This window comes from Podarcis tiliguerta (assembly GCF_965153285.1).
Source record: "Podarcis tiliguerta genome assembly, chromosome: 3".
NCBI classification, from domain to species: Eukaryota; Metazoa; Chordata; class Lepidosauria; order Squamata; family Lacertidae; genus Podarcis; species Podarcis tiliguerta.
Genome location: NC_139536.1, coordinates 51,749,128 through 51,776,789, shown reverse-complemented (window position 1 = coordinate 51,776,789; position 27,662 = coordinate 51,749,128). Strand labels below are relative to the sequence as shown.

The following is a 27,662-nucleotide window of genomic DNA, read 5'->3' as shown; positions in this document are numbered from 1 at the left end:
GCACCTATTACGAGGTAAGTGGACTTACTGAATGACTGCATTGAGAAAGGTCACGCTTGGTTTTTGGCGGCACAGCCACTTCTGCCCCCACTAATCTGATGTGATGGACAGGCGAGATGCAGAGGAACGGTGGGAGGCACCATCTGGGGAACCCAAAGGGAAGAAGACTCTGATTCAGGGGATTCGTTGTGGGACGAGGAAGAGTGGTCAGAGGGAGAAGACTGAGTGGAGGAGTTGTCAGAAACTGAAGAGATAACATGGTTTAGCGAGCAGGAAGGGTCTTACGTCAGAGAGCAATCCAGAATCAGAGGCAGAAGCGAAGGCTGGAGAGGAAGGGAGGGCAAGAGGCAGAGATGAGGCTGATTGCTGAAGAAGCTGGGGGTCTCCCCCTCCTTCTGTGACCAGCTTGCCTCCCCCTGGGTCACTAAGAACCAGAAGACATATGAAGAGGGTGGAATAAAGACAAGGCATTGGAGTCTCAGATTGCTTGGGAAGGACCTGGGGAAGGTGGAGACGTTTAGTTAGACTTATTGGGAAGAGTTGCTATGGTCACTAGCCTTGGCCTCCTGAGCTTTTTTGTTTCTTGGAAGAGAGTTAACCATGTGAGTTATTGCTGTCCTGCTGCTCCTGGCACCTGCCCTGACATATGTCACCTCTGCTGTCTAGTTTTGACTATAGTCCTCTACTTTCAGCCCACCTGCTGCCTCTGCCTAGGTAGCCACCCAAAGGAGAGAGTGGCCCTAGTGCCACGCCTAGGTGGGTGTGTTAGAATCAATGTAAAGAACAACCTTAAAGTATTTGAAATAAATTTATTCTGAAACTTGGAAGGAACGTGGTTTTTCTCTCCATAAAACATACACATTATTTTTTTTAAGAAATTACTTCTGAGACCAAGGATATTGTCATGCCTGCTCCTGGTCCGCTGCTGTTGGCTCTGGTGTGTCTTCAGTCTCCTTTAAAGCCCTCTCAAGAAACATATAGAAGGGCTCAAAGCCTTTCTGCCTCTTCCAGCTTCCAACAATGAGGAATACAAAAGGAATGGCGCTGCAGGTACAAGAATCCAGTAACAGACTAATGCTAGTGAACATATAATAATCTATTGCACTTACCCAAAGTGAAATAATATTAACAAGTCTAACTGGGACAGTAAGCAAAAGAATAAGAATTGCTATGGCCACAATGGTTATGTCAAGTCTTGCTCGATGCTTTTGCGGTGATCTTTGCATTCTGATCCAAATGGCAAAAGAGAAACATAAAATGCAGGAGGAAAAAATAATGACCTCCATGATGAGTGCCAGCACGCTTGCAGTTCTACAGGTGTTATAAGCCCAAGTACTGACTGTTGCATAGCAGGAAAAATATTCCACCAGTGACTCTAGGCCAGAAACGAACCACAAAATCACACACATCATTACCGTGAAATGCTTGGTCCGGCGATGTTGCCACCAGACTGGGAAATAGACAATGAGGAATCTGTCAGCAGTGAGAAATGTTACGACGTATATATTTGCGTCATATGCAAATACATGAAGTATCTCCATTAGACGTTGAATCACTAAAGAGCTTTCCACTCCTGCGAGAAGAAAAGCAGCCACTTCAAGGTTGGACAAGATTATAATAAGGTTTGCAAAGGTCATACTCAAAAAATATGGGCCTAACTTTGGCTTGTTGATCTTGAAGCAGTAAAGGCACAAGACAATTGCATTAGCTATTAATCCAATGATGCAGATGGGAATAGATACAGCCAGCACGTTTAATCTGTAGAAGTATGAAGTTTGCATGTATTTGTCAGTATTCTTGCGTGTATCAGTAGAGTGGGAAGACAAGGTGCTTGCCTTTGCCATCATGACATTATTGATGTTTTCCATTTTCCTTCTCAACCTGTGGAAATCAAATACAACTTGTAATTATTAAGGTGCTGATATTTATGTAACATTGGTAGGAAATTTTGAAAAGGACCACCTGCCTGACAATATTCTAGTTGCCTATGTTTTAGCTGAGAACAGCCCAGTTCGAATTTGTGATCTCGCTTGTCTGGCTGCTTTGTACTGGATTGTAAAAGAGGGATATAAGCCTCCATTTGGAGGTACAGTGGTACCTCGGTTTAAGAACAGCCCTGTTTACGAACTATTCAGTTTACGAACTCCGCAAAACTAGAAGTAGTGTCCCAGTTTGCGAACATTACCTTGGTTTACGAACAGAAGCTGAACGGTGGAAGGGCACCAGCGGCAGGAGGCCTCATTAGAAAAAGTGCACCTTGGTTTAAGAATGGTTTCCGTTTAAGAACAGACTTCTGGAATGGATTAAGTTCGTAAACAGAGGTACCACTGTAATGAGAATGTCTGGCCACAACAAAATCTGTTGTGGACTTCCACCCACTCTTTCTACAGAAAGGTCTAGCACACATCACCCCCATGGATATTCCCTAGAACAGGGAGGCAGAGCACATGGCCTTCCAGATCTTGCTGAATTTCAACTCAAATCACCCCTAATCATTGGCCAGGTTTGCTGGGGCTGATGGAAGCTGTGGTCAAACAAAATGTGAAGGCTTAAACATTCCCCATCCCTGTCTGGGAAGACCATGTCCTTCAGATTTGTCTGTTGAAAGCACTGGTAGGCAGGCTAACAGGTGCTGATAGTGAGCCACTCCTTGCCAAAGAATTGTTGAGAGCACATTAAAGGCTCATTTCCACTTGCCCACACTTGATGTCACATATGACTTCAGGCATGGAGACGGTGGGCATGGTTGAGGGGAAATGACCTTGTGGGCCAAATTGGGAACTGTGACAGGGATAATAAGGCCCATGTGTCAGAGACCCCCCTGCTGCCTGGTATAAAGAATGCATTCTCATGGCACATAGTAATCGCTGTTGTGTATTATCCCCCATCCCCAAAGGTAATGTAAAAAGATTAACACACTCAGAAGCTCAGCTCATTAATGCAGTGCAGCCCTATTTCATGAGTAGTCTTGATTAAGAAGGAGAAATTAGACAGAAAAAGCTTGGATTTGTTTGATATTTACCTGTGTTTGATATTACTGCGATTACTGCCTCAGATCTGGTCTTTACGAAATTTCAAGTGACTCATTTAACATAGTTTTGAAGAGGATAGCCAGTTGTTCAACAAAGACTTAGAAATTTAGAGGGGAATTTGGACTCAGTGCTTTGTTTTTCCTGAGATTCTTAATTCTTTTTTACTTCTTTCTTTGTAAACAGTATTTCCAGAATGGTTAATTCCAAGGTGGCTGAGTATATAGAACTGGAAAGAAATTCAAAAGTTGTGTTATTCCATAGCAATCTAGATTGCTGTTTGCATCCTGACTGCTGTAGGACTCTATAATCTAACATATTATAACAGTAGTTTTGATACTGACTTTTTTAGAATTCTTCAGAGTTTCAAATTGTGTTTGTGTTTCAAATGATAAATGCTGGATAGTGTACCATGGATGTTTTTTTATAACCTGTTTTGCTCTGGATATTCTGTTGGGGAGGGGACTGATGTGTGCAATCATAGGTAGCAACTAACAGAGATATATGGTTTCTGCACTATTGTAATCAAATTGAGAGAGAAAGAATACCATGATTTTGTTATTCTCGTAATGGTTCAAGAAACATTGGACTTACTGCTTCAGTTCTCTGGACGTTAATCCATCCACAGATTCCAGCAGCTTCTGACATTCTGCACACCCATTGGATAGCAGATATTTTTCAAGAATCTAGTTACAAATTTGGCCTCTGCTGGTCAATTGATCCCATATCCCAAGATAATCACAAACTATTGCTCAGACAAATCTTGTTCGGGCACAAGGTGGCACAATTGGATGGAATCTCAAAGTGAGGACACCACTTGTAGAATCCATCAGAGATGGTACTAAGGTCTAGTAACCCCACTGGACCGGGACATTTTCCAATTTCTGGAGTAGTTGCCTTCATGTAGCAGTTGGATGCATAGCCATTATTGCTGCTGCAGTGCAGGCCTGTTATGTGTCCATGTGGCTACTATCCTTTTCTGTTGTTAAGCTGATGGGATCGGCAGGAACAACTGGCATTGAGGCCATGGAAGATGTAGTCACATGGGATGATGGCTAGCACAGATACTTTTACATGAAACTTCCTCAACCTGGTGTCCCCAGATGTTGGTCTCCAACTTCAGATTGGCCCAGGAAACATGGCCAAAGGTTAGTGAAGGTGGGAGTTATGGTGAAACAACATTGGGAAGTCACCAAGGAAGGCTTCTCTAAAGGACATCTGAGTGATCCTGGCTTTACCTTCTCTCAGAACTGACTTACATCGTGGATTGGAATCAAAGTGGACTGAGGGAACTCCACCCCACTAAACAATCTTAGCAAAGCACATAGCTATGATGCGTTTTTGCTTCAAGAGACTTATGACTTTCCCATTGTAATTTTGGAGAGAAGTGCTGATAGGCAAATGACTAACAGATATCAGTTTTTCTGCCTTTTAAAATCTTCCTCTCTTTGCCCCTCTGCCACTTCCACCAACAAAAAAGGGCAAAGTTGGAGGCATATTATTTGTGCAGTGATCTGCTTAACCAGGCATAGGCAATTCGGCCCTCCTGAAGTTTTGGGACTATAACTCCCACCATCCCTAGCTTAACAGGACCAGTGGTCAGGGATGATGGGAATTGTAGTCTCAAAACATCTGGAGGGCCGAGTTTGCCTATGCCTGTGCTTAACTATCTGGTCACTGACAGGATACTCAGGATAAATAGGCCACATAGAATCAGAATTAAGTCTGGCAAGTTAATTAGTTAGGTAATGATGGCAATAACAAAAATGTAATGGTTACGAATCAAGCTCACAAAAGCAGCTGCAAGACAGAAAAGACAATACCAGTAGATGCACTCCAATGTTCATTTCAACCTTCTTTGATCATACTTCTGCTCTGTACAGAAAACATTCCTACAAAGTTGTGACTTGCTTCACTATTGTGAAGTGTAACAAACTGAATGTTGGAATGGATACAGAATGATATCACAGATGAGCTAATGCTCACCTTGGCTAACAATTGCTGTGAGGTCATGAGATTCCAACATTCAGTTTGTTACACAAGTGGCATTTCAAGCCAAAGAGCTGCTTGTGTTGCTTCTAAATCAATTTATATCAGCATGATACTATTTTAAAAACTTAATTCATTTTTTATTTTTTAAAAACATTTAAAATGCAAAACCAAATAAATTTAAAATGCAAAATCAAACAGAGCGATGACCTATATTTCCAGTGAATCTTAGTTTGTGAAGCTCTGCCTTTAATATTTATAAGTAAATATAATTGTAGCTGTTGTGTGCTTAAAGCAAACTCTCTGAAGAAAGTACAGTAATATTAATCCACAAGATATTCATCGAACAAAGCAGATTTACTAAAGCCAGTGCAATTATTTCTTTGTACCAGTAAAGCTGTGCTGCTGCTGTGAAAAAAAAAAAAAGAATTCCATTCTAGGGAAAGGAATGGAAAGGAATTATGCTGATACCATAATGCAGTTATACAAATCTATAGCAGGATTGCCACATCTCCAGAATCTTCCAGACATAGCCATGCTGGTAGTGTAGATTTTGATGAATTTTATTAAAATAAGCTCAACAACTTTTGTGTCTGGATTTTCACTTTTTGAAACATGGCAATCCTAATCTATAGTGTGACTGCAATGATTTGCAATACTGTGTACAATTCAGTCAGTTCACTTCAGTCAGGGCAAAACTTCCAGGAGACGACGTGGAGCAGAGACAGCAATTGACACAGAAATGTAAGCAGAAGGGGTTCTCTTCAGGGAAGAAGAACACACGTTCTGCTCGAGAGGAGAGGAAGATACCTCGAGGAACATGGTTGCTGGACTCTGGCAGCAGCAGGATTATCTGCAACAGTCGGGAGGACTTTAAGACCCTGGAGAAGCCAGCTGATGGAAAAGACTCAATTTATCTTGCTGATGGCCGTAGAAGCAAGATTGATGGCCAGGGAACATGTTTCCTGTAGTGCTTGAACACTACTCTACCAGAGACTCTGTTTGTCAGCAGTTTGGACTATTGTTTGCTGTCTGTAAGCTGTTTGATTAAGGCAGGGTATAGTGTTAAGTTCACGCAGGATGGCTGTCTGATAAAGAATGGAACTCAGGTATGTGGCCATGCAAAGATGGAAAATGGGTTATATGTAATGCAGGACAAGCCTGTTAAAGCAGCCCAGGTGGTTCAGGATAATTTGCCAGTTCATAAGGGGTGTGTACATGAACTGCACAGAAAACTGGGTCACGCCAATTTCCGTGTGCTTTCAGAAATGCAAAAGGTGTGCAAGAACCTAAAAGTAAATAGCTGTAACTGTTTCCTAGATTGCAATGTATGTAAAATGGCCAAATCTAAGAGGAAGCCTGTGGCTTCTAAAAGTGACAGAGTATCTAAAGAGGTTTTAGAACTTGTCCATTGTGACGTGATAGGCCCTTTTCCACAGAAGACTGAAGGGGGCGCCAGATATGCTTTTCTGGTAATTGATGATAAATCACGTTTTAGTTGGTTGTTTTTGTTGAAGCAGAAATCTGAGTGTTTCCCCACATTCAGAGAATGGGTTGCCCAAGCTGAAAAGCTGTTCGCTCGGCCTGTTGTGCAGTTGCAAACAGATAGGGGCGGAGAATTTCTGAACAAACAATTTGGGGCATGGTTGCGATGTAAGGGAATCACTCATCGTTTGACTAACCCTTATAGCCCTGCTGAAAATGGTCTGTGTGAAAGACGTGGGGCTGTAATACAGTCAGTAAAGGACTGCCTGCTAGTGGATGCAGGATTGGGTCACAACCATAGGCTGTGGGGCGAGGCTTTTCTGACAGTGAACTTTTTGATTAATAGAACCTGGTCAAGCTCTATAAAAGATATACCTTATCGTGTATTGTTTGGGAAAGAACCAGAGTGGACAATGCTCCATAACTGGGGTGCTTGGGCACATGTAAATATCCCCAAAGCTCAGCGCCAGAAAGGGGGCGCTAGAGCGCAGAGACTGCGGTTTGTAGGATATCAGTCCCATGGCAAAGGGTGGCATTTCAATTTACACCCAGGACGCGTGGTTCTGTCACAAAGCGCAGACTTTGCTGACCAGGACAGATGGACTGCGATCCATGCCAACCCAGATTGCCTACTGCCCCTGCAAGTAAGAGAAGAGGCTTCTTCTCAGCCATTGTCAACACAGGAGCAGGAGGAAGAGGAGGCAAAGATTTCCCCAAAAGATATGGCAATACTACTTCTCTAGAGGAAGAGGAAGAAGAGCCAGAGATAAGGGGGGAAGAAGAAGTAGTTGTGCCTAGGCGCTCCCAGCGTTCAAACAAGGGTGTACCTCCTCAGCGTTTGACCCTAGGAGGAGTGAGAGTATGCAATGTGAGTTGTGTGTAACCACAAAGTTATAATGAAGTATTAGACTTACCCCCTGGGGAACGTGCTTTTGTAGGAACAAGCTATGAAAGAAGAAATGGACTCTTTTAAATGTAACAAAGTGTTTGAGGTTATAATGCCACAACCTGGTGGCAGAGTGGTGTCATGCAAGTGGGTTTACAAAAGAAAAACCCTTGCATCTGGGGAACCACGTTTTCGAGCCAGATTAGTAGCCAGAGGGTTCACTCAGATTAAAGGGGAGAGTTATGATGAAGTGTTTTCTCCCACTGTAAAGAGTGAAACTTTTCGTTTAATGCTTTCCATTGCTGCTGTAAGACAACTAGCAGTGCACCATTTTGATGTTGATGCTGCATATCTGCATGCAAATTTAGACCATGAAGTGTTAATGAGACAACCCCCTGGGTTTGAAGAGCAGAATGGTGCAGTCTGGCATTTGAAAAAAGCTGTTTACGGTCTCAAACAAAGTGGAAGGTGTTGGAACCAGTGTTTAAATGAAGCCCTTGTAAAACTTGGTTTTAAAAGGAGTGTGGCTGATCCATGCCTGTACACTAAGGGGACAGGCAACAAATACCTAATGCTCTTAGTCTTTGTTGATGATTTGCTTGTAGCAGGGAGTTCCACAGATGAGATCCAGAAGCTCACAAGTCAACTGGAAAAGAGGTTTAAGCTTAAAGCCTTAGGGCCTGTAAGCAATTACTTGGGAGTAGAAGTAAGGCAGGAAGCTGATGGAAGCTTCCTATTGAACCAGAAAGAGAAAATTCTTCATTTAATAGAACAGTTTGGCATGGAAAACTGCAAGCCAGTTCAAACTCCCATGACACCAGATTTCCCAAAGACAGTGTGTGATGATGAGTTTGATCAGCCTGAGTTGTATCACTCAAAAATAGGATCACTGTTGTATTTAAGCCAGTGGTCAAGGCCAGACATTGCATGTGCTACAAATGTTCTGAGCCAACGTGTATCTAAACCCAGTACTGCCGATTGGTGTGCTTTGAAAAGGCTTATCAGATATCTAAAGGGGACATTAAATGTATGTTTAAAGATATCTAGTACACAAGATGAAAAACTAGAAGTATTTGTTGATGCGGACTGGGGAAGTTGTGTAACTACCAGAAAATCTACGAGTGGAATGGTTATGATGTTTGCCAATTCCATAATTGGATGGAGGTCAAAGAAACAAGGATTTGTTGCGACCTCATCCTGTGAGGCAGAATATGGGAGCCTGTCGCTAGCATGCAATGAAATCATGTGGTTTATACAGATACTAAAAGATCTAGATTGTAAAGTAGATTTACCTATCCAGGTGTGTGGAGATAGCCAATCGTGCATTGCATTAGCGGGCTCGGAAATAATGAAATCTGCATCAAAACATATTGCTATCCGTCATGCGAATGTTAGAGATTGTATACAGAATGGGGTGATCAAACTGGAGTATTGTCAATCACAAGATAATATTGCTGATTTGTTTACTAAGCCTTTGCCAGCAACATGCCATAATGAATTAATGACAAAACTGGGTTTATGTATATAATGTATGTATGTATTGTTTCTGTTGGGGTTTTTCGCAGAAGGGGTGTCACGGCTAAAATGGCCGCTGTTTCTTTAATGCGAATAAAGCTGGGTCAGCATGACTCAGCGGCCTGCAGCAGGTTGTATATATAAGTGAGAAATGTTAGTTTGTGCTGAGGCTGGTGTTTGGGTTGGTTGGTTAGTTAGTGCTGGTGTGTATAGTTATTCAGTCGTGTTTTGCACAAAGACTTTTAAGAATAAACCTCTGCAAGGATATTCTCGTGGACTCTTTTTGTGCTGACAAGGGTCCGAGGACCAGGCTGAGGAGACAAAGGGAGGTCAGAACCTTTTCCTCCTTTTTTTGCTTTTTACAAACACTGACAGATAAGGCTATTCATGGCTGCTAGCTACATGTCTGTGTTCTACCTTCACTGTCAAGAGACACTATGCCTCTGGCTACTAGCTGGAAACGAGTAGGGGAGAATGCTGCTGTGCTTATGCCTTAACTTGAAGGCTTCTCCCAGGCACCTGGCTGGCTTCCATGAGAAGGGGCCGAGATGGGGTGTGGGCCTGATTCAGAAGGCTCAATTTATGTCCTTACGTTTTTAACAGTCTCAAATATCTGAAGAGTAATATTGCTAATTCCCCAAAATGAGCCTTTTCGTGAATACGCATGGACAACACACATTTACAGTGGAACTTCAGTTTTCGAACGTCTCTGTTGTCGAACGTTTCGGCTTTTGAACGCCGAAAACCCGGAAGTAACTGCTTCGGTTTTTGAATGATTTTCAGAAGCCGAACATGCTACGTGGCTTCCATTTTGAGTTTCCCTGTTCTACTGAGGATTCCGTATTCAGTTTTCGAGTTTTGAATGTTTTGGAAGTTGAAAGGTCTTCCAGAATGGATTACTTTCGAAAACCAAGGTTCCACTATACATGCAAATGTGTGTATAGATACAGGAGCTGAACTGATCATAGCATGGCAATGGAAGTGTTACGGTGAGCACCTGTACTTAAGATCTTATCCCTGCAGCAGTGATAACACTAAGAGGTCTCTTTCTTTCCTCTGGGCTTCCAGACTCCTCACTTTCATCCTCTGTTGCCACTCCTAACTTCTTTTTCGTATTGATTGCTTGCCCTTCTCAACTGTCTGATCGTCTTGTCCACACTTTTGCTCTCCCTTGAGGACCTTTACTAAATGACCACATTGAGAAATGGTGATCACTGTCAGTCTTTGGTGGCTCAGTCACCTTCGCCCTCTAGTTTTGACTATAGTCCTCTACTTTCAGGCCACCTGCTGCCTCTGCCTAGTTGGCCATCCAAAGGAGAAAGTGGCCCTAGTGCCACACCTAGGTGGGTGTGTTAGAATCAATGTAAAGAACAACCTTAAAGTACTTGAAATAAATTTATTCTGAAACTTGGGAGGAATGTCGTTTTTTCTCCATAAAACGTATACATTTTATTTTATTTTTAAAAAGAAATTACTTCTGAGGCCAAGGATATTGTCATGCCTGCTCCTGGTTCGCTGCTGTTGGCTCTGATGTGTCTTCAGTATCCTTTAAAGCCCTCTCAAGAAACATACAGAAAGGTTCAAAGCCTTTCTGCCCCTTCCAGCTTCCAACAATGAGGAATACAAAAGGAATGCTGCTGCAGGTACAAGAATCCAGTAACAGAGCAGTGGTCGTCAACAGATACCAGTTCATTGATTCCACCCAATATGAAATAGCATGAAGTAATCTAGTTGGGACACTGAGAATCAGAATCAGAATAGCTATGACTACAATGGTGATGTCAAGTCTTGCTAGAGGCTTTTGCTGTGGTCTTCGACTTCTGATCCAAATGGCCAAAGTGAAGAAGAACAAGCTGGGGGAAAAAACGATGGCTTCCATGATGACTTCCACTATGTTTGCAATTGTACAGATGGCAATGTTAGCATTAACGATTGCATATCTTGGATAGCAGGAAAAATATGCCATAAGTGACTCCAGGCCAGAAACCATCCACAAAATCGCACACATTGAGACAGAGAAATCTTTGAACCGGTGATGTTGCCACCAGACTGGGAAATAGACAGTGAGAAACCTTTCAGCGGTGAGAGCTGTGAAGATATATAAGGTGGTATCATATGCAAAAAGATGAAGCATCTCCATAACACGTTGGACTACTGTAGGGGTTTTCATGTCTCCAAGGAAAAAAGCAGCCACTTCAAGGTTGCACAAGATTATAATAAGATTTGCAAAGGTCACATTTAAAAAATATGGGCCTAACTTTGGCTTGTTGATCTTGCAGCAGTAAAGGTACAAGACAATTGCATTAGCTATTAATCCACCAATGCAGATGGGAACAGATGCAATCAGCATATTTAATCTGAAATAGTATGTAGCCTGCATGTATTTGACCATTTTCTTGGGTGCACCAGCAGTGTGGGAAGACAAGGTGTCTGCTTTTGCCATCATGACATTATCAATGTATTCCATTTTTCTTCTCAACCTATAGAAATCACATATAATTTGTAATTATTAAGGTATTGAGTTTTTCAGTATTCCACTTCCCAAAATCTGGCAGAGAATTGCCAATTTGGAATTTAATTATGCTCTCCCTTGTTTGGCTGCTTGTAATAGGCGGATATCAGAATTCATGCCCCACCTCCCATGAGGAATGGTTGCAGCATTCAGGACTTTTTAGTTTAGCAAAAATATGAGTAAGGAGTGACTTAAGTGACTCAGTTAATATAATTGGGGGGGGGACCATTTTTTTCAAGCAAAATCTTAGAAAATTCAGAGATGAATTCATATGAATGCTTAGTTTAAGTGGGACAAAGCGCTATCCTATGGTAGAATACTCAAAGTAAGAATTTGAAAATAGCTGTTGCTGTAGCTGATACTGATTCCGCCTTCCCTTGTCAGAGACATGGCTCCTTCTTCCCTCCCTCCGTCCCCGGCAGCCGCCCCCTTCCCCGATCGGGAAAGCCATGCTAAGTCCGCCTCCTCTCTTTCATTAGCATCGTGCAGACCTCTCCCCTGATGATCTCTCCCAGCAGCTCCATATAGATGTTTAAAAGCATGGGGAAGAGGATGGAACCCTGAGGGACCCCACAAGTGAGAGCCCAGGGGTCTGAACACTCATCCCCCATCACCACTTTCTGGACACGGCCCAGGAGAAAGGAGCAGAACCACTTTATAACAGTGCTCCCAGCTTCTCTAGATGGTGCAGAAGGATGTTATGGTCGATGGTATCAAAGGCTGCTGAGAGATCCAGCAGAACTAGGAAACAGCTTTCACCTTTGTCCCTAGCCCACCGGAGATCTTCAACCAGCGTGACCAAGGCAGTTTCAGTCCCATGATGAGGTCTGAATCCCGATTGGAAGGGATCCAAATGGTCCGCATCCTCCAGGCGTGCCTGGAGTTGTTCAGCAACCACCCGCCCAATCACCTTGCCCAAAAATGGAAGATTTGAGACTGGGTGATAGTTGGCTATATTAGCCGGGTCTAAAGATGTTTTTTTAAGAAGCGGTTTAATAACCGCCTCTTTTAGCATGGCTGAGAAGGCTCCCTCACAGAGGGAAGCATTCACCACCCCACAGAGCCCATCGCCCAGCCCTTCCTGGCTCGCTTTTATTAGCCACGATGGGCAAGGATCATGGAGACAGGTGGTGAGTTTCACTAGCCTAAGCAGCATGTTCACATCCTCAGAGGTAACAGATTGGAACTGATTCCATGCAACTTGACTAGACAGGACTCTAGCACTTCCCCACTCCGGCCCTGCTCCCATGGTGGAGTCTACCTCTTTCCGAAACTGAGAGACTTTATCTGCAAGAAACTTTGCAAAATCATTGCAGGAGATATTGGGGTCTTTTCTAGGCCCCGATGGCAAAGGTGGTTCTGTTAAATTGCGAACCACCTGAAAGAGTCTCCTGCTGCTACTTTGCTACTTTCTGCATATGCAATAGAGGCGGTAAAGCCACTTGGTAGGCTCAACATTGAGCTCCAACCTGTTTCCGGTCCAATTCAGAATGAGTTTTCCGCCACCGGTGCTCTACCCATCTCAGCAATTGTTTCATCACCCTCAGCTCCAGGGAAAACCACGGGGCTGTCCGGGCTCCATGTAATCGGAGAGGGCGCTTCGGAGCCAAACAGTAAATAGCCCTGGTTAACTCTGCATTCCAGCGGACCACCAGGGAATCAGCTGAAAGGCCATCAACATGGGATAAAACATACCCTACACACTCTGGAAACCATTTGGGTCCATTAAGTGGCGGGGGCGGACCATCTGAATCGGTCACACCTCCCTGCAGAGGGGAAGGGTCGTGGAGAAGTCCAGATGCACCAAGAAGTGATCTGACCATGGCACTTCTTAGTGTCAGATCACTAACATCCATAGAGGTGAACACCAGGTCCAAGGCATGTCCGCGGTTATGAGTTGGGCCAGACTTATTCAGGGACAGCCCCATGGAAGCCATGCTTTCCATGAAGTCCCGAGCAGCCCCTTGTAAGGTTGTGTCAGCATGGGTGTTAAAATCCCCTAAGACAACCAAACTAGGTGTCTCCAGGAGAACATCCGCCACGACCTGAAGTGTGGGCCCTGCTCCCTGATGCTAGGCCTTTTCCCATCTGGCCTAGGGATGGGACACTTGCTTCCTCCACACTCACAGCAGCCGCAGTAAGGCATTTTAAGGTACAGTGGTACCTCGGGTTACATATGCTTCAGGTTACATACCCTTCAGGTTACAGACTCCACTAACCCAGTAATATTACCTCAGGTTAAGAACTTTGCTTCAGGATGAGAACAGAAATCGTGCTCCGGCGGCGCAGTGGCAGCAGGAGGCACCATTAGCTAAAGTGCTGCTTCAGGTTAAGAACAGTTTCAGGTTAAGTGCGGACCTCCGGAACGAATTAAGTACTTAACCTGAGGTACCACTGTATATGTATTTTAAGATTAGCAACTGCTGACTTCAACGAAATGCTGAGCAGTTGCAAAAACAAGCTAACTCCACTTGGAGGCCTTTCATATATTGCCTGAGCAAAATGGATTCCAATAAAAATGCAGTTTAATAGGTCAATAATAAAAGTTTCGCCTTCACCCCTTCTCCCTTGTTAGCAGCAACTAGAATTTTAATATTTTTGTTATGGGGAAAATAAAGTTTCAGTAGCATAATAGAACATAATCTCGTAACTTTTCCTTCAGGATTTTTTTTTTTTTTTTTTTTTTTTTTTGCGATAACAGATATAAGATTTCCTGCCTTTTCTCATTGCCCCTCTGCCATTCCTACCCATCACAAAAGTACAAAGGCTAGGTATATATTATTTATGCAGTAAACTGCTTAAAGATCTGGTCGCTGATTGGGTTCTCTTTGGAGAAATAGACCACATACAGTCAGAATTAATTCTGCAGGTTCCTACAAGGCCTGCTAAACAGATAGATGATGAGGGGAACTAGCAGAAATGTGGGTGTTTAAAAATCAAACTCACGTGAGCAGTAGCAAGACAGAAGAGTCAGTACTAACGTGATTGTACTCCAATTTTCATTTCAAACTTCTTTGACCATGCTTCTGCATAATATGACCAGTTCCACTCCTATGAAGTGTGACATATGTAACAAACTGAATACTAGAATCTCATGACCTCACAACTACTGTCAGGTGCGATATGGTTACGCTCACAGTGATATCACCTTGTACCTATATACATATAGCTTCAAATGAAGGGAAGTAGACTGCTTTGATTTCCCTGGTAGATGACGTGTACCTGGAGAGAGAGTATTTATATATATTTTTTAATTTGTTTATTTATCAAATTTATATACCGCCCTATACCCGGAGGTCTCAGGGCAGTTCACAGAACAGAGTTACCTCATTTCCGACTCCTAGGGGCCAAGGCAGTTTCAGCCCCCCAAATGTATATTTTGAGGGGTCTGGGGTGTTTGGCCCCACCCCGGCTCCTTGCCACATTTCATAATGTCACACCAGCCACACACACCCCCATCCACTGGAGAAGCCAGCGCCTCTGCCTCATTTGTTATCTCAGTCTTCCGGAGATCTTTTCATATCATCAGTCATCGTAAGCTCTTCAACAGTCTGGACTGGTTCCGTTCCTGAATGGTGGAGAGATACCAGAAAGTGGGACTGGAGCCACTCCTTGCATGGTTTCTAAAAAAGTTTTGAAGGCTTCCATTTCCACCCAGGGAAAGGAAACAACTTTCTTACGGTCCACATATTGCACATGGAAATTCTCTAACTGCTCAGCCACAGCAGAAGGCAGGAGAATGATGCATCGTGGAGCATTTGTCCTTAGCCATAGCTCAGAGACCTAGTCAGGGTTACAAGCCCTGCCCAACTAAAAAAGCCACAATATTCTTTAAATTAAGGTCCAAAAGGCTAGGAGTGGGGGAGAAAAGTCTTTGCCTGGCACCTATAACTAGATAAGAATGGTTTCAGGTGTGCTTTCCCAGGCAGAGCATTTCCCATGCAGGGACCATCACTGGGAAAGGCCTGCTATCTTCTTGCCACCCTTCAAACCTCCCATGGAAGGGGCATATGAGGAAGGGCTGCGGATAATGAGCTCTGGGAGCCTCTGGCAAGATCTTGGACAGCTTTGTGAAATCTTGTGAGAACTTCCTGGGCCTGCAAGAGAGTCTCCCAGAGCATGGTAAGCAAGGTTGAGAGCTTAAAAGCTCTCTCTGGGCCTGGTTTTCCCACCACAGAAGGAGCTTTTAAGTTCTCCACCTTGCTAACCAGATTCTGGGAAGCCTTCCTACAGGCTCTGGGGAGAACTCTCTCTCTCTATATATGTGTGTGTGTGTGCGTGTGTACATTTTTATTTTCAATTACAATTCAATAATAGCCTCATTATAAGAATACCAACTTATAATACAATTATTATTACCAATCGTTCAAATACTGATAATTTAGATAAAGATTGATGGCTTGATAATTTGCTTTAATTCTGCATTCAAAATCTTATTAATTTCCATTACATTCTGATGATAATAACAATCTCTTATACAACAACTGCAGTATTAATAACCATTACATTCTGATGATAATAACAATCCCTTCTACAACAACTGCAGTATTAATAAGTTCTATTCATGTTGACACATTAAATGATTTATAAAACTGCAAGCGAGGAACTCAAACTATATCTTTTTTCTTCCTGTGTGTGGCAATTGTTCTGTCTATTGTGTTCCTTCCTGTCCTTGTAAGATGTTATGTCTCTCTTCTCTCTTTCTCCCCTCCCCCCGTTTGTTGCTGTTATCTGTCATGCCTTGGACGGAGCTGATATCCCATTGTTGTTCCAGAAATTTCTCCATCACTCCGTCCCGTGCTTCGTTGTTTTGCAACTTTAACAACAGCTGCAAAAGTCATTCTGTCCCAATAAATAACCTGTTCTCACCATTTTTCCTCTCAGCCTGGGAAGAAGAGTGGTCTGTCAAACTGCAGATGACTCAATAATGAACCTTATCAATTCCTTGGCAGTTTGCAGACTCCTTTCATCCTTCTGTCCAACTGAGGATATATGAGCAATTATACTTCCAATTAAATTAAATTCCAAGTCCTCTTATAAATAAATTCCAAGTCACTCCATGAATAATTAAGGGTGAGGAAGAGTCAGCTCTAAGTTTCCATTGTAAAACTTTTGCAAAATAGAACTTCCCTCCCTTTTTCCTTTTTTTAAATACACACAGTTCCATTTAATGTTATATTCCATATGTATAATCCAATTTCTTCCATCCTCGCTTGTACAAATATAATTTGAACTAACATTCAGAGGAGACTGTCAAATCATAAATGTAGAGAACTTTAAATAAAGAAACCATAGGTTCCCCTCCCCACATCTTTTACACCTAATGAAGTCTTATCTCGAGTTCAAACCTTAAAGTCCTTGCAGTTGGTTTTGTTCCACAGTTTGTGATCTCATCTCTTCTAGCACGTTCCTGTACTTTAGTCCAATTAAGTTCTAATGGACAGGAGAACCTCTGCTTCTTAATGGAAGCATTGGAGGGTTTTCACCAGGCAAAGTGATTTTGCACTCAGCGCCTCCCTGCCCCCGCATTCCATGTCAGAGCAAGAGCTAGGTACTGAGACGAACTGCGAGTGAAGCCCATTCTCCCCATCCCTGGGGGGCAATTTGCAAGGAGAATTACCCTCAATCATCCTTGTTTTTCCTTTGCCAATGATCTCCTGCTGTCGTGGGGTCTGGTTCCATTAAGGCAGAGCGGAACCAGAAGCTGCTTCTGGGGAGATCTTGTGAGATCTCACAAGATCTTGAACGGCTCCATGAGATCTCACCAGAACCTTCATGGGAAAGGCAAAGCCTGCTCGGCCCTCCAGCTTCAGAAAGGTTGGGGGTGCTCATGCAGGGATAATTCTTGGGTGGTTTCAACTATATACAATTTTAGTTTTATGTGCAACCCCCAGAACGCAACCCCCCCTCCCAATGTTGTGGGTCAACTGTACTGCCTAATATTTTGAAAATATCTAAGTGGTGTCATGTCTGTCTATCTATCTATCTATCTATCTATCTATCTATCTATCTATCTATCTATCATCTAATATTAAAACAAAAACACAAACTTATAGCCAGTAAAGCAACAGTAAAAACACAAAAGTCATATAAAAGGAAGCATACAGAAATCCAGAAGTTTCAGGCACATAAAACAAATTGCATGAGTTGGGGAAAATACCTTATGTACATGCAGATGTTTATATGAACAGATCTGGCGGCAGCATGGTTAGCCTATGGGAGATACCATAGTGAGCTCTTGCACTTTAAAATGTTCCGTTCAGCATTGACAACACCAGGCTACTTCTCTAGCATTTGCTTCAAAGGTTTTTCTCAGAGATGTATGTACTGGATGCTGTTCTCAGTTATTCCAGATATACTTATATATCCAACAACACACTTCTTTTCTCTGGGCTTCCTGGCTTCTCGCTTTCCTCTTCTATTGCCCATCCACCTCATGAAGCTGTGATAGCTCAGTTGGTAGAGCATGAGACTTTTAATCTCATGGTTATGGGTTCAAGCCCCACGTTGAACAAAAGATTCTTGCATTGCAGGGGGTGGACTGTATGACCCTCGTGGTCCCTTCCAACTCTCTGACCTCCTTTTCATAGTGGTTGTCTGCTTGCCTTTTTCCGCTGTCCAGTTACCTTGACTGCACTTTTGCTTCCTTTGTAGGATCCCTGCTTATTGACCACACTGAGAAATGTCAAACTCGGTGTTTGGTGGCTCAGTCACCTCCGCCCTCTGATTTTGACTCTCAGCCCACCAACTGGCTCTGCATAAGCAGCCATCCGGACTGGAGATTGCCCTGGTATAGGGCCTAGATGGGTGCATTAGAAATAATTAACACAACATCAAAGCATTCGTAATAAATTTATTCTGGAACTGTGAAAGAATGTCCATGTTTTTCTATAATCATCTGATGCGGGGGTTGGGGGGGGGTTGGCTTCTGATGCCAGAGATATTTTCAGGCTTGCACCTCATCTGTTTTGGTTGACTCTGGCATGTTTTCTGTATCCTCCAGTGCTCCCTCAAGTAACATATGGAAGGACTTCAAGGCTTCCCACCTCTTCCAGCACCCAACAATAAGGTACACAATAGCAATGGCACTGCAGCAGATTGAATCCAGTAACACAGTAATGATTTTCAATGTAGTCAAATCTACTGAGAGTTTCCAAAATGAAAAAGTAAATGAAGCTCTGGTTGGGACATTGAAGATAAGAATCACTGTTGCTATGGCCACAATGGTAATGTCAAGTCTTTCTCGAGGCTTTTGCGGTGATCTTAGGGTTCTGATCCAAATGGCCAAAGAGAAAAACAACACGCTGGATGGGACAAGAACCACCTCAGTTATTAAGGATATTATAGTTGAAGTTCCACATTGAGATTCAAATTCCTTAGCGGTTATGAAGAATTTTGGGAAGCAGAAAAAAAAGTACAGAAGTGACAGATTGCAAGACAACATCCATAAAATCACACACAGTATGGTTGAGAAATACTCAGACCGGTGATGTTGCCACCAGACTGGGAAATAGACAGTGATGTACCTTTCAGCAGTGAGAGCTGTAAAGATGTATAAATTGGTGTCATAGGCACATATATAGAGCATCTGGATTACACGTTGAATTGGAGAACCTAGTCGTACATTTATAGAATATAAAAAAGCAACTTCAGCACTGCAGAAGCTTGTCAGAAGATTTGCAATAGTAAGATTTAAAAAATAGGGGGTTAAGTTAGTGTGTTTGATCTTGTAGCAGAAAAGCCAAAAGACAATTACATTCGCTACGAATGCAAAGATGCTGACTGGAATAGTTGCAATAAAAAATGTTCCAAGCTCCTTGGGAAGTCTGTAGGGTTTCTTGGTTACACCAGCAAAGCTGGAAGGCGGTACGCCTTCTTCTGGTATCACATTATCAATATAAGCTATTATTCCTTTCCACCTGTCAAAATCAAACATAAGTTACAGTTACTATTAAGGTACCTAGATTTTGTAATAGCCGTAGGAAAGCTTCAAATGATCACCTGCCAGGCAAGGATGTTCTTGTTATTAGATTCTACTCCCACAATTTTTGGCAACTGGAGGGAATTAAGTGAATGGGATAAGGATCTTACCAGTAACTGGCTGGTGGGCATAGATGTCTAGGGACCTGTAGGTCAAGAGAAGGCTTTCCCGCTGAATTTCTTTGCTCCCTTTGCCAGACTTGGGCTGAGTAATACTCAAGCAAATGAGAATAAGAAGTCAATGCTTTTGGAGAGAGTAAAACGAAGAGTCTTGTTACACCTTAAAGATTTATATTGTGGCATAATTTAGATTTGATGAAGTCAACTCTAGACCATGAGAGTTTCTGCTATGATAAACCTGTTAGTTTTTAAGGCAGCACAAGACTCTTTATTATTTTTGCTGCACCAGCCTCTTATGACTAACCCTTTGCCATATTGGGGGAGGGGGAGAAAAATATTCGCAGGCAAGTGGCTGTCTGAATTTCTGCCTTTTCTCTCCTCTTCCCCTTTTCATTCCTTTGCAACCATCACAAAATATGAAGGGTGGCCATATACTTTTATACAGTGATCTGCTTCACAATTTGATTACTGAATGGATGTTGTTGGGAGATGCAAGTAGAGATACCCCAAATTATCTCTGACAAGTTCCTATAAAGCCTGTTAAGCAGACTCGATGAGACTAACATGAATATAGATGTTGAGAATCACACTGACGTAAGCAGCTGCAAAGCAGAAAAGTCAATACTAACATAGTTGCACTCCAATTTTCGTTTCAACCTTTTCTCATTCGTCTTCCTCTCACGGTAATAGAATTCTGCAAAGATGTGACCAAGTGCCACTATTATGAAGTGTTGGTTGTGTAACAACTGAATACAAGAATTTCATGACCTCATAGTGACTGTCAGCCACAATATGATTAAACTCACATACTTCTCTGTACCTATTTAAATCTGGCTTCAGATCAAGGAAAGAGACTGCTTTGATTACCCTGGTATATGACCTGTACCTGGAGAGATAGGGTAGTGTGACTTGATTTATTATCTCAGTTCTCTTTCTGACCTGCCACACTAAATGACCGAGTTCGTTCCAATGCAGGAAGGGTATTATGTGGCCCCTGTAGTGGTGCCAATTCCGCCAATCAAAGCTGTCAAGTGGGCACATGTAAGAAAAAGTGATCTTGTAGGTAAACTGATCCCAAATTATTAAATTATTAAGGGCTATGTATATGCATATATGGGACATGGGTGGCGCTGTGGGTTAAACCACAGAGCCTAGGGCTTGCCGATCAGAAGGTCAGCGGTTCGAATCCCCGCAACAGGGTGAGCTCCTGTTGCTTGGTCCCAGCTCCTGCCCACCTAGCACATCAAAGTGCAAGTAGATAAATAGGTACCGCTCTGGTGGGAAGGTAAACGGCGTTTCCGTGCGCTGCTTTGGTTCGCCAGAAGCGGCTTAGTGATGCTGGCCACATGACCTGGAAGCTGTACGCCGGCTCCCTTGGCCAGTAAAGCGAGATGAGCGCCGCAACCCCAGAGTCCTCCACGAGTGGACCTAACGGTCAGGGGTCCCTTTACCTTTATGTATACTAACAGTAACCTAGACTGGTAGCAAATTGGCAAACAGTGCAGATCTCTGAGCACAGGTGTTATATGCTGACAAGGCCCTTTCCTGTCAGCAATTGTGCTGCAGCATTCTGCACTAACTGCAGGTTCCAAATCAAGCACATGGGAAGACCCACATACAGCACAGTAATCCAGCCTTGAAGTAACCAATTCAAGAACTACTGTGACAAGGCTTTCCTGGTCCAGTAATAGCTGTCAAACCAGTCACAGCTGGTCAAAGGTACTTCTAGCCACAGAGACTACCTGAGCCTCCAGTGACAGCTGGATCCAGAAGCAGCTCCTTCAGGAGGAGTGCAACCCCATCCAGGGTAGGCAGCTGACCAGTTTTTGAGACATGGGAACTCCTCACCCACAGTGTCTCCATCTTGCCGGGATGCAAGCTCCGCTTGTTTTTCTAATCTATTTCACCAGTGTACCCAGCCAAATGGCCCAGGGATTGCACGGTCCCTCCTGATTCAGATGTTATGGAGAAATAGAGCTGAGTGTCATCGGCAGACTGATGGTACCTTGCCCTAAAACAACTCATGATCATCCCCAACAGCTTCATATAAATATTATATAGCACTGAAGAGAAAATAGTCCCCTGCAGCAGCCCATAACATAGCTGCCAGAGGGTCGAAAGGCCCTCTCTCAGTGCTGCCTAATTTCTTTGATCAGCCATGCAGGATGACATGTTCACTTGCTCCAGATCAAGCACATGCCTGAGACTTTCTACTATTTCTGAAGCTATTTCTGAAGCTTCGTGTCGCTAATTGACTGATACCGCGTTTCTACGGGAGATCGATGGATCGTCCGGCGTCAGCGTGGGGGCATGACGGACTTTGTCTCCCTGGCAGTATCCCAACAACAGGTTATGGGCCCAGATTCACGGCACTTACAGGAGAGTAAGACTGCAAAAGACTGCGTTGAGGTATGTGGGCTAAAGCGAGGCTTTTCTGTTGCCGCGGCAGCCTCTTTGATGTCCGGCTGGCTTAATTGGCCTGGGAGCCGCGCCAGAGGCTTCGTGATTAATGAGCTGCCGAGATAAGAAGTTTTTGAAGGCATAAAGGCTCACGGCTCAAATAAAAGCCTGGAATGGAGTTTTTCCAAGCCTCTGAAGGTACTGAGTGCCCAAAGTTAAATCGGCACAATTATGAAACCTGGGCTGTGTGGTGTGAGAGTTTACTATGACAGTTTGGAGTGTGGCATACTGTGTGTGAAGCCCCTCCAGTTCCTCTGACAGATAGATGGAGGGCCCAAGATTCACGGACCATAGACGTAATTGTCTTGTCCGTCTCTCTGGAGGAAATTGCCACACTGGCTGGCAACACGACCGCACGTCAGATGTGGAATGCTTTGAAGGTAGCCCATCTGCCGGTCATCCCAGCCCAGAGTTTGACTGCATCGGAGGTCCTGGCTGTTTCCCAGATCGAGAGTGATAGCAGGGATGCTGAGGGCACCGGTTGCAAGCTGCAGGGGGAGCTGACTGTGATGTCATCCCAGGCAGCATTCCAGCCTCCAGGGGGAGCCAAGGAGTCGGCAGCTGAGAGCTCTGTTTCCTGTGAGAACCAAGGTCATTGTCTTTGCAGAGGCCGGAAGGCCAGAAGTAAACAGAGACAGATGCCTGCAGATGGCCAGGAGCAGGGGGGCAAGCAGCAAAAGCCCACGCCGGTGGAAAACAAGGTTTTGCTTGCTGGAAAAGCTGCTCCAAAGGCCAAGGCCAGATTTGTTATTGACTCTAGAGCGACCCGCCATCTGGCAAAGGATCGGCACCTTTTTATCTCCTTCACACCTCAAGATGGAGAGATCCACCAGGCTGATGGAAAGACATTGCGGATCGCAGGAGTTGGGACTGTGAAACTGGCAAGTCTGCATACAACCATCAAAGATGTACTTTATGTTCCAGGTGCTGCAGACAATTTGCTCAGTGTCCCACAGCTGACTGGGCGTGGTTTTGAGATTTCCTTCAAGAGGAGCGTCTGTGTCATCAGGAAAGGCAAAGAGGACATTTTGCATGTAAAGTTTATGGATGGCTTATTCTGTATAACTTATGATGACAATGCTGTTGCTGTGTCTAATGTTGATTCTTGTTGTGTTGCACAAACTAACAAAGTTCTTCATGCAGGATGCATTCATGAGGCACACAGAAGGTTTGCTCACATGTCTTGGCAGGCACTGGCCAAGATGCCTGAGTTGGTTCAGGGTTTGAACATCAAGCCCTGTAAGTTTCACATGAAATGTGTATCTTGTGCAGAGAACAAGGTGAAGGTTGCTCCAAAAGGCAAGGAGTCTAGCAGGCAGGCTTCCAAACCCTAGCAGCTAGTCCACGCAGACCTGGTTGGTCCACTTGCACCCTCTTTGGGTAGAGCAAGGTACTTCATGGTTCTAATTGATTCTTTTTCCAGGTACATTCATGTGTTTATGCTCGAGCAGAAATCGCAAGCATTTCCTAGGTTCAAGGCATTCTGTGCTTGGTTGGAGAATGATCACAGTAAACGTATCGGTTGTTTGTTTACTGATCGAGGCAGGGAGTTCACTTCTCAGCAGTTTGAAGCTTTCCTGACTGAGAAGGGAATCCAGCATGACCTCTCAACGCCTAGATCGCCATGGCAGAATGGACTTGCTGAGCGAGCAAACCAGACATTGCTACAAGGCCTAAAAACCTTGTTGCATGATGCCAATCTCCCTGAGAAGTATTGGGGGGAGGCTTTGTCCATGTTCGTTTATTCCTATAACAGGAGACTGTCATCACCTATTGGTTGTACTCCCTATGAGAAGATGTTTGGTAAAAAAACCGTACGTCAAGCACATGAGAATCTTTGGTTCTGACATGTGGGTACACACCCCACAGAGCAGCAAGCTTGGGAAGCGTGGGGCACATGGTTTGTTCATGGGGTACGAAAAAGGTTCATACAGGGTATGGGTGACTGACTCTAAGTCTATTAAGTTCACAAAGAGTGTTGAGTACAATCCTAAGTGGGGGGGAAATGTGGGAATTTTCCAGAGTTACCCAGAGGAAAATGAAGGTGATGTGAAAAAAGCAGATGGTGCTGAGGTAGAAGAGGAAGCTGAGGATGATGATGATGATGATCAGAGTTCGGATTCTAGCTCAGTGGGCGGCGCTGCTGCTGATGTCAGCGACAGTGATGACACAGCAGACTACAAGAGCGCAAAGGCCTCAGTCAGACCATCTGATGTGTCTGACAATGAACTGGAAGAACCACTGTTCACCATTGGTAACTTTTCTCCTAAGAAGGAGGAGATGAGTCAAGAAGACTTGCGTCTAGTATGCAGGTCTGAAAGGGCCACAAAAGGCAAAGCTCCAAAGAGATTTGCTGATGAGTTTGCTAAGACAGCAACTGCTGTTCTTAGTAGCTCAGAGAAGGTGTGGGAACCTTCAAGCTTCAAAGAGGTTCAGGAGTTAACCTCTAAAGATGCTGAGCCTTGGCTTAATGCCATGAAGGCTGAAGTTGATTCCTTGAATAGGAACCAAACTTGGGAACTGGTACCAGTAGTCCCAGGAATGAGACTGGTGGGCAGCAAATGGGTCTTCAAGGCCAAGACAGACCAGAATGGCAAGGTAGTCAGACACAAAGCCAGAATGGTTGCCAGAGGTTTTTCACAGGTACCAGGACAGGATTACCACGAGACCTACTCACCCACCGTCAAGTATGAGAGCATTCGGCTAATGCTCAAGATTGCTGCAGAGGAGAAACTGCATGTTTCCCATCATGACATTAATACAGCTTTTTTGTACGGCGTTTTGGGGGAGGAGCTGTTTATGCTTCCACCTGATGGAATGCAGATACAGAAGGGAATGGTCTGTAAACTTCAGAAATCCTTATATGGTCTCAAGCAGAGTGCCAGGTGTTGGAACACAAAACTCACTGAGACATTGCTTTCTCTAGGTTTTCACCAGGGCAAAGCTGATCCGTGTGTGTTTGTCAAGGAGGAGGGGCAAAACAAACTGTATTGTTTATGTTTTGTTGATGATCTTCTGATGTTTTGGAAGAATCAGGCTTTGTACCAAAGCACCCTAGCTCAGCTGAAGGAGCACTTTGACATGAAGGATCTTGGTGAGGTATCCAACTATCTTTCTCTGCAGGTGGAGAGGGACCAAGCAGGTAATGTTCTGGTACACCAAACACAGAAAATTGCTGATGTATTAACCAGGTTGAATTTGGTTGATGCAAACCCAGCAGACACACCGATGGTGACAGGTTACCAGGTAGATGCCAGGTACTGCTGAAGTGTTTTCTGACACCAAGCTGTACAGATGCATTCTAGGTAAGCTGAATTTCATTGCTAGATGTTCAAGACCTGACTTAGCTGTAAGCACTAACCTGCTTAGCAGACATGCTAACAATCCTACTGTTCAGGATTGGAAAGCTCTGAAGCGCATAGCCCGCTATTTGAAAGGGACTTTGCACTACAGGCTGAGGTTCACCAGTCAGAAGACTGGAGGTCTTGAAATCTTTGCAGATGCTAGTTTTGGAAGTGACACCATGGATGGTACAAGCACTTCTGGAGTATGCTACATGTACAACCACTGTCTGTTTGACTGGCTGTGCAAAAAGCAGACGACAGTAAGCCTAAGTTCCTGTGAAGCAGAACTCAATGCTCTGTCATTTTCACTCATGGATTGTGAATGGTTGGTGCAACTGTTTAAGGACATCAGAGTTTCTGTGAAATGTCCTATACAAGTGTATCAAGACAATAGATCCTGTTTGGCTTTGCTGAACTCAGAGAGTTGCAAGCAAAGAACCAAGTACTTGCAGATTAAGCTTCATCGTGCAAGAGAGTGTATTCAGAAAGGACTCATTCAGGTGTCCTACATGCCAGGAAATGAAATTCCTGCTGATCTGTTGTCTAAGGTTGTTAACAGAGAACAACTTAAGGTTTATGTACAGAGGTTGCAATTGGGTTGAACCACAGGTACTACAGGTTACACGGAAAGGGGGAGGATGTTAGGATATTTCCGTTCCACCTTAAAAGGGAGCAGGCTTTGTGAGTCACAGAGTCTGCGTATTTCCTGTTCACAGGATGTTTATGCTTTCGTTTCTCTCTGTGCCTGAGACATCGAAGCAGGCAGTCATGTTTTTTTTTCTTTGTTCTGACCAACGCTGAATAAACTTGTAAATATGCTCTCCTGAGTGCATCTTTCGTTGTGCGAACTCTGCTGATAGAGCGTGCACGAGCTCTGGAATGTGGAAAGCTATTTCTGAAGCTTCGTGTCGCTAATTGACAGATACTGCGTTTCTACGGGAGATCAATGGATCGTCCGGCGTCGGGGCATGACAGACTTTGTCTCCCTAGCAGTATCCCAACAAATATAAGTATTTTACCTGCATAGTTTTTACTGCTGCTATAGCTGAGAACCAATTCAAGACTACCAATAAGTAAATCCTATTTTAAGCTTGCTTCCACCATCTGTTGTCTGATTTCTTTGTTAAGTGAGGTAAATGAAAAGGGGGAGCCAGCTTCAATTTTGCTGCTAAGAATGAGACTTTGTTCAACCCACACATGTGGGCGCCTGGAGGGGTAAATTACAATTAATATATTTGTTCCTATCTATTAAAACCCATTCCACAATATACAGCTGAGGGATTGGGCTACAGAATAGTAAGCTGAGACCCAGTGCCATACATATCCCACACTGTCGGAAGTAGGTGATAAATCCCTCAGCTACTCTCCCCCCTCTGCCTCTTCACTGAGGGGGGAACTCCACCAAACCAAACTTCCCCTCAACCTAGGTTGGGTAATATATTCACTATTTTAACCTTCATTTTTGTCTGGTCCTTATATTCCCTTGCAATGATAAACCCCCAGTTGTGGTTTGGTTGTTCATCCTAGTATTCTTGGAAAGAAGGGTTCCTGAACTGCATACAGGGCCGGATTTAGGTTTGATGAGGCCCTAAGCTACTGAAGGGAATGGGGCCCTTTATATGTCCAGCTGTTCTTTGTCAACAACAAATTGTCACTGTTTTTTGTGTTGAATATATGCTATATGGTAATTTATGGACCTAATAGGCATCTAAAGCCATTTGCACATAACAAAATATGTATTTTATCAAAGTAACTTACATCATAGGAGCCTACACAACACAAAACACTGTAGCTGTATGTAGGCTTTATTTTATTTGTGAGAGATACATATACATATATATATGTATCATTTTTTGGGAGGGGAACCCAAGAGAGTGGGGCCCTAAGCTATAGCTTGTTTAGCTTATATGTAAATCCGGCACTAACTGCATATCTTAAGCCTGGTCAACTTGGCACACAGAGCAAAGCTGTTGTTCAAGGCTCACTATTTAACTCCATTCCCTAACTGGGCTGTGGCATTTTGATACCTTTTAGATAGACACAATGCCTATCTAAAAGGCATGGTTACTGCTCAGTCCCAACTGTGTCTATCCAGAAGTCAGTCCTATTGAATTCAATAGGGCTTACTTCCAGGTATGTCGAGTGAGGATTACAGGCCTAGTATTTATTTAGCAAAACAAAGTTGTCAGTATCACCAGGGTTACTCTCCAGTTTTCTTTTCCACCTTGTTTGATCATACTTCTGAATTTCGTAGAAGCTTAATCCTGCAAAGATACACCTCTTTGGTGATTTGAGGGCCCTGTTACCCCATCTGCAAATGACTTTTCCGTGGTCCCTAGGTG

The 27,662-nt window shown here is 43.7% G+C and overlaps 4 protein-coding genes across 10 annotated transcripts in view; 2 read left to right on the top strand and 2 right to left on the bottom strand.

The window, feature by feature from the left end:
* PNLDC1 (PARN like ribonuclease domain containing exonuclease 1) overlaps window positions 1-18,505 on the top strand; it is a 44,646-nt gene extending 26,141 nt beyond the window's left edge. The window contains exon 20 of the transcript XR_014509678.1: window positions 18,420-18,505. The gene's annotated coding sequence lies outside the window, so the exon portion shown is untranslated. The remainder of the gene's footprint in view (window positions 1-18,419) is intronic.
* On the bottom strand, window positions 796-4,997 carry LOC310674668 (mas-related G-protein coupled receptor member H-like). Of its 4 annotated transcripts, none has more exons than XM_083434281.1 (3): window positions 4,822-4,996; window positions 3,023-3,258; window positions 796-1,881 (listed from the first exon to the last, which is right to left on the bottom strand). In XM_083434281.1, the coding sequence occupies exon 3, from the start codon at window positions 1,866-1,868 to the stop codon at window positions 903-905; it is 966 nt and encodes a 321-aa protein (XP_083290407.1). In that variant the 5' UTR covers window positions 1,869-1,881; window positions 3,023-3,258; window positions 4,822-4,996; the 3' UTR covers window positions 796-902. The 4 variants fall into 4 exon arrangements, with proteins under 4 accessions (XP_083290407.1, XP_083290405.1, XP_083290408.1 ...); XM_083434279.1 differs by having other exon boundaries at window positions 4,853-4,996; XM_083434282.1 differs by lacking the exon at window positions 3,023-3,258 and having other exon boundaries at window positions 4,822-4,997.
* Window positions 10,281-20,215, bottom strand: LOC310674665 (mas-related G-protein coupled receptor member A6-like). 4 transcript variants are annotated; one of them, XM_083434265.1, is made up of 4 exons: window positions 20,146-20,215; window positions 16,286-16,398; window positions 14,363-14,467; window positions 10,281-11,384 (listed from the first exon to the last, which is right to left on the bottom strand). In XM_083434265.1, the coding sequence occupies exon 4, from the start codon at window positions 11,369-11,371 to the stop codon at window positions 10,400-10,402; it is 972 nt and encodes a 323-aa protein (XP_083290391.1). In that variant the 5' UTR covers window positions 11,372-11,384; window positions 14,363-14,467; window positions 16,286-16,398; window positions 20,146-20,215; the 3' UTR covers window positions 10,281-10,399. The 4 variants fall into 4 exon arrangements, with proteins under 4 accessions (XP_083290391.1, XP_083290390.1, XP_083290392.1 ...); XM_083434264.1 differs by lacking the exons at window positions 16,286-16,398; window positions 20,146-20,215 and having other exon boundaries at window positions 14,363-14,507; XM_083434266.1 differs by lacking the exons at window positions 16,286-16,398; window positions 20,146-20,215 and having other exon boundaries at window positions 14,398-14,489.
* A 759-nt stretch (window positions 20,216-20,974) lies between these two features.
* LOC310673744 (uncharacterized protein) lies at window positions 20,975-27,582 on the top strand (the record flags this gene model as incomplete). The annotated part of the gene is made up of 4 exons (XM_083432335.1): window positions 20,975-21,925; window positions 22,300-23,256; window positions 24,050-24,230; window positions 27,575-27,582. Exons 1-4 carry the CDS (start codon window positions 21,827-21,829, stop codon window positions 27,580-27,582), a joined length of 1,245 nt encoding a protein of 414 aa, XP_083288461.1. The 5' UTR covers window positions 20,975-21,826.
* Window positions 27,583-27,662: the final 80 nt, after the last annotated feature.

What these genes read in the sequence shown, in the direction of transcription:
- LOC310674668 (XM_083434282.1), bottom strand. Translation starts at nt 1,868, where the DNA reads ATGGAAAACATCAATAATGTCATGATGGCAAAGGCAAGCACCTTGTCT.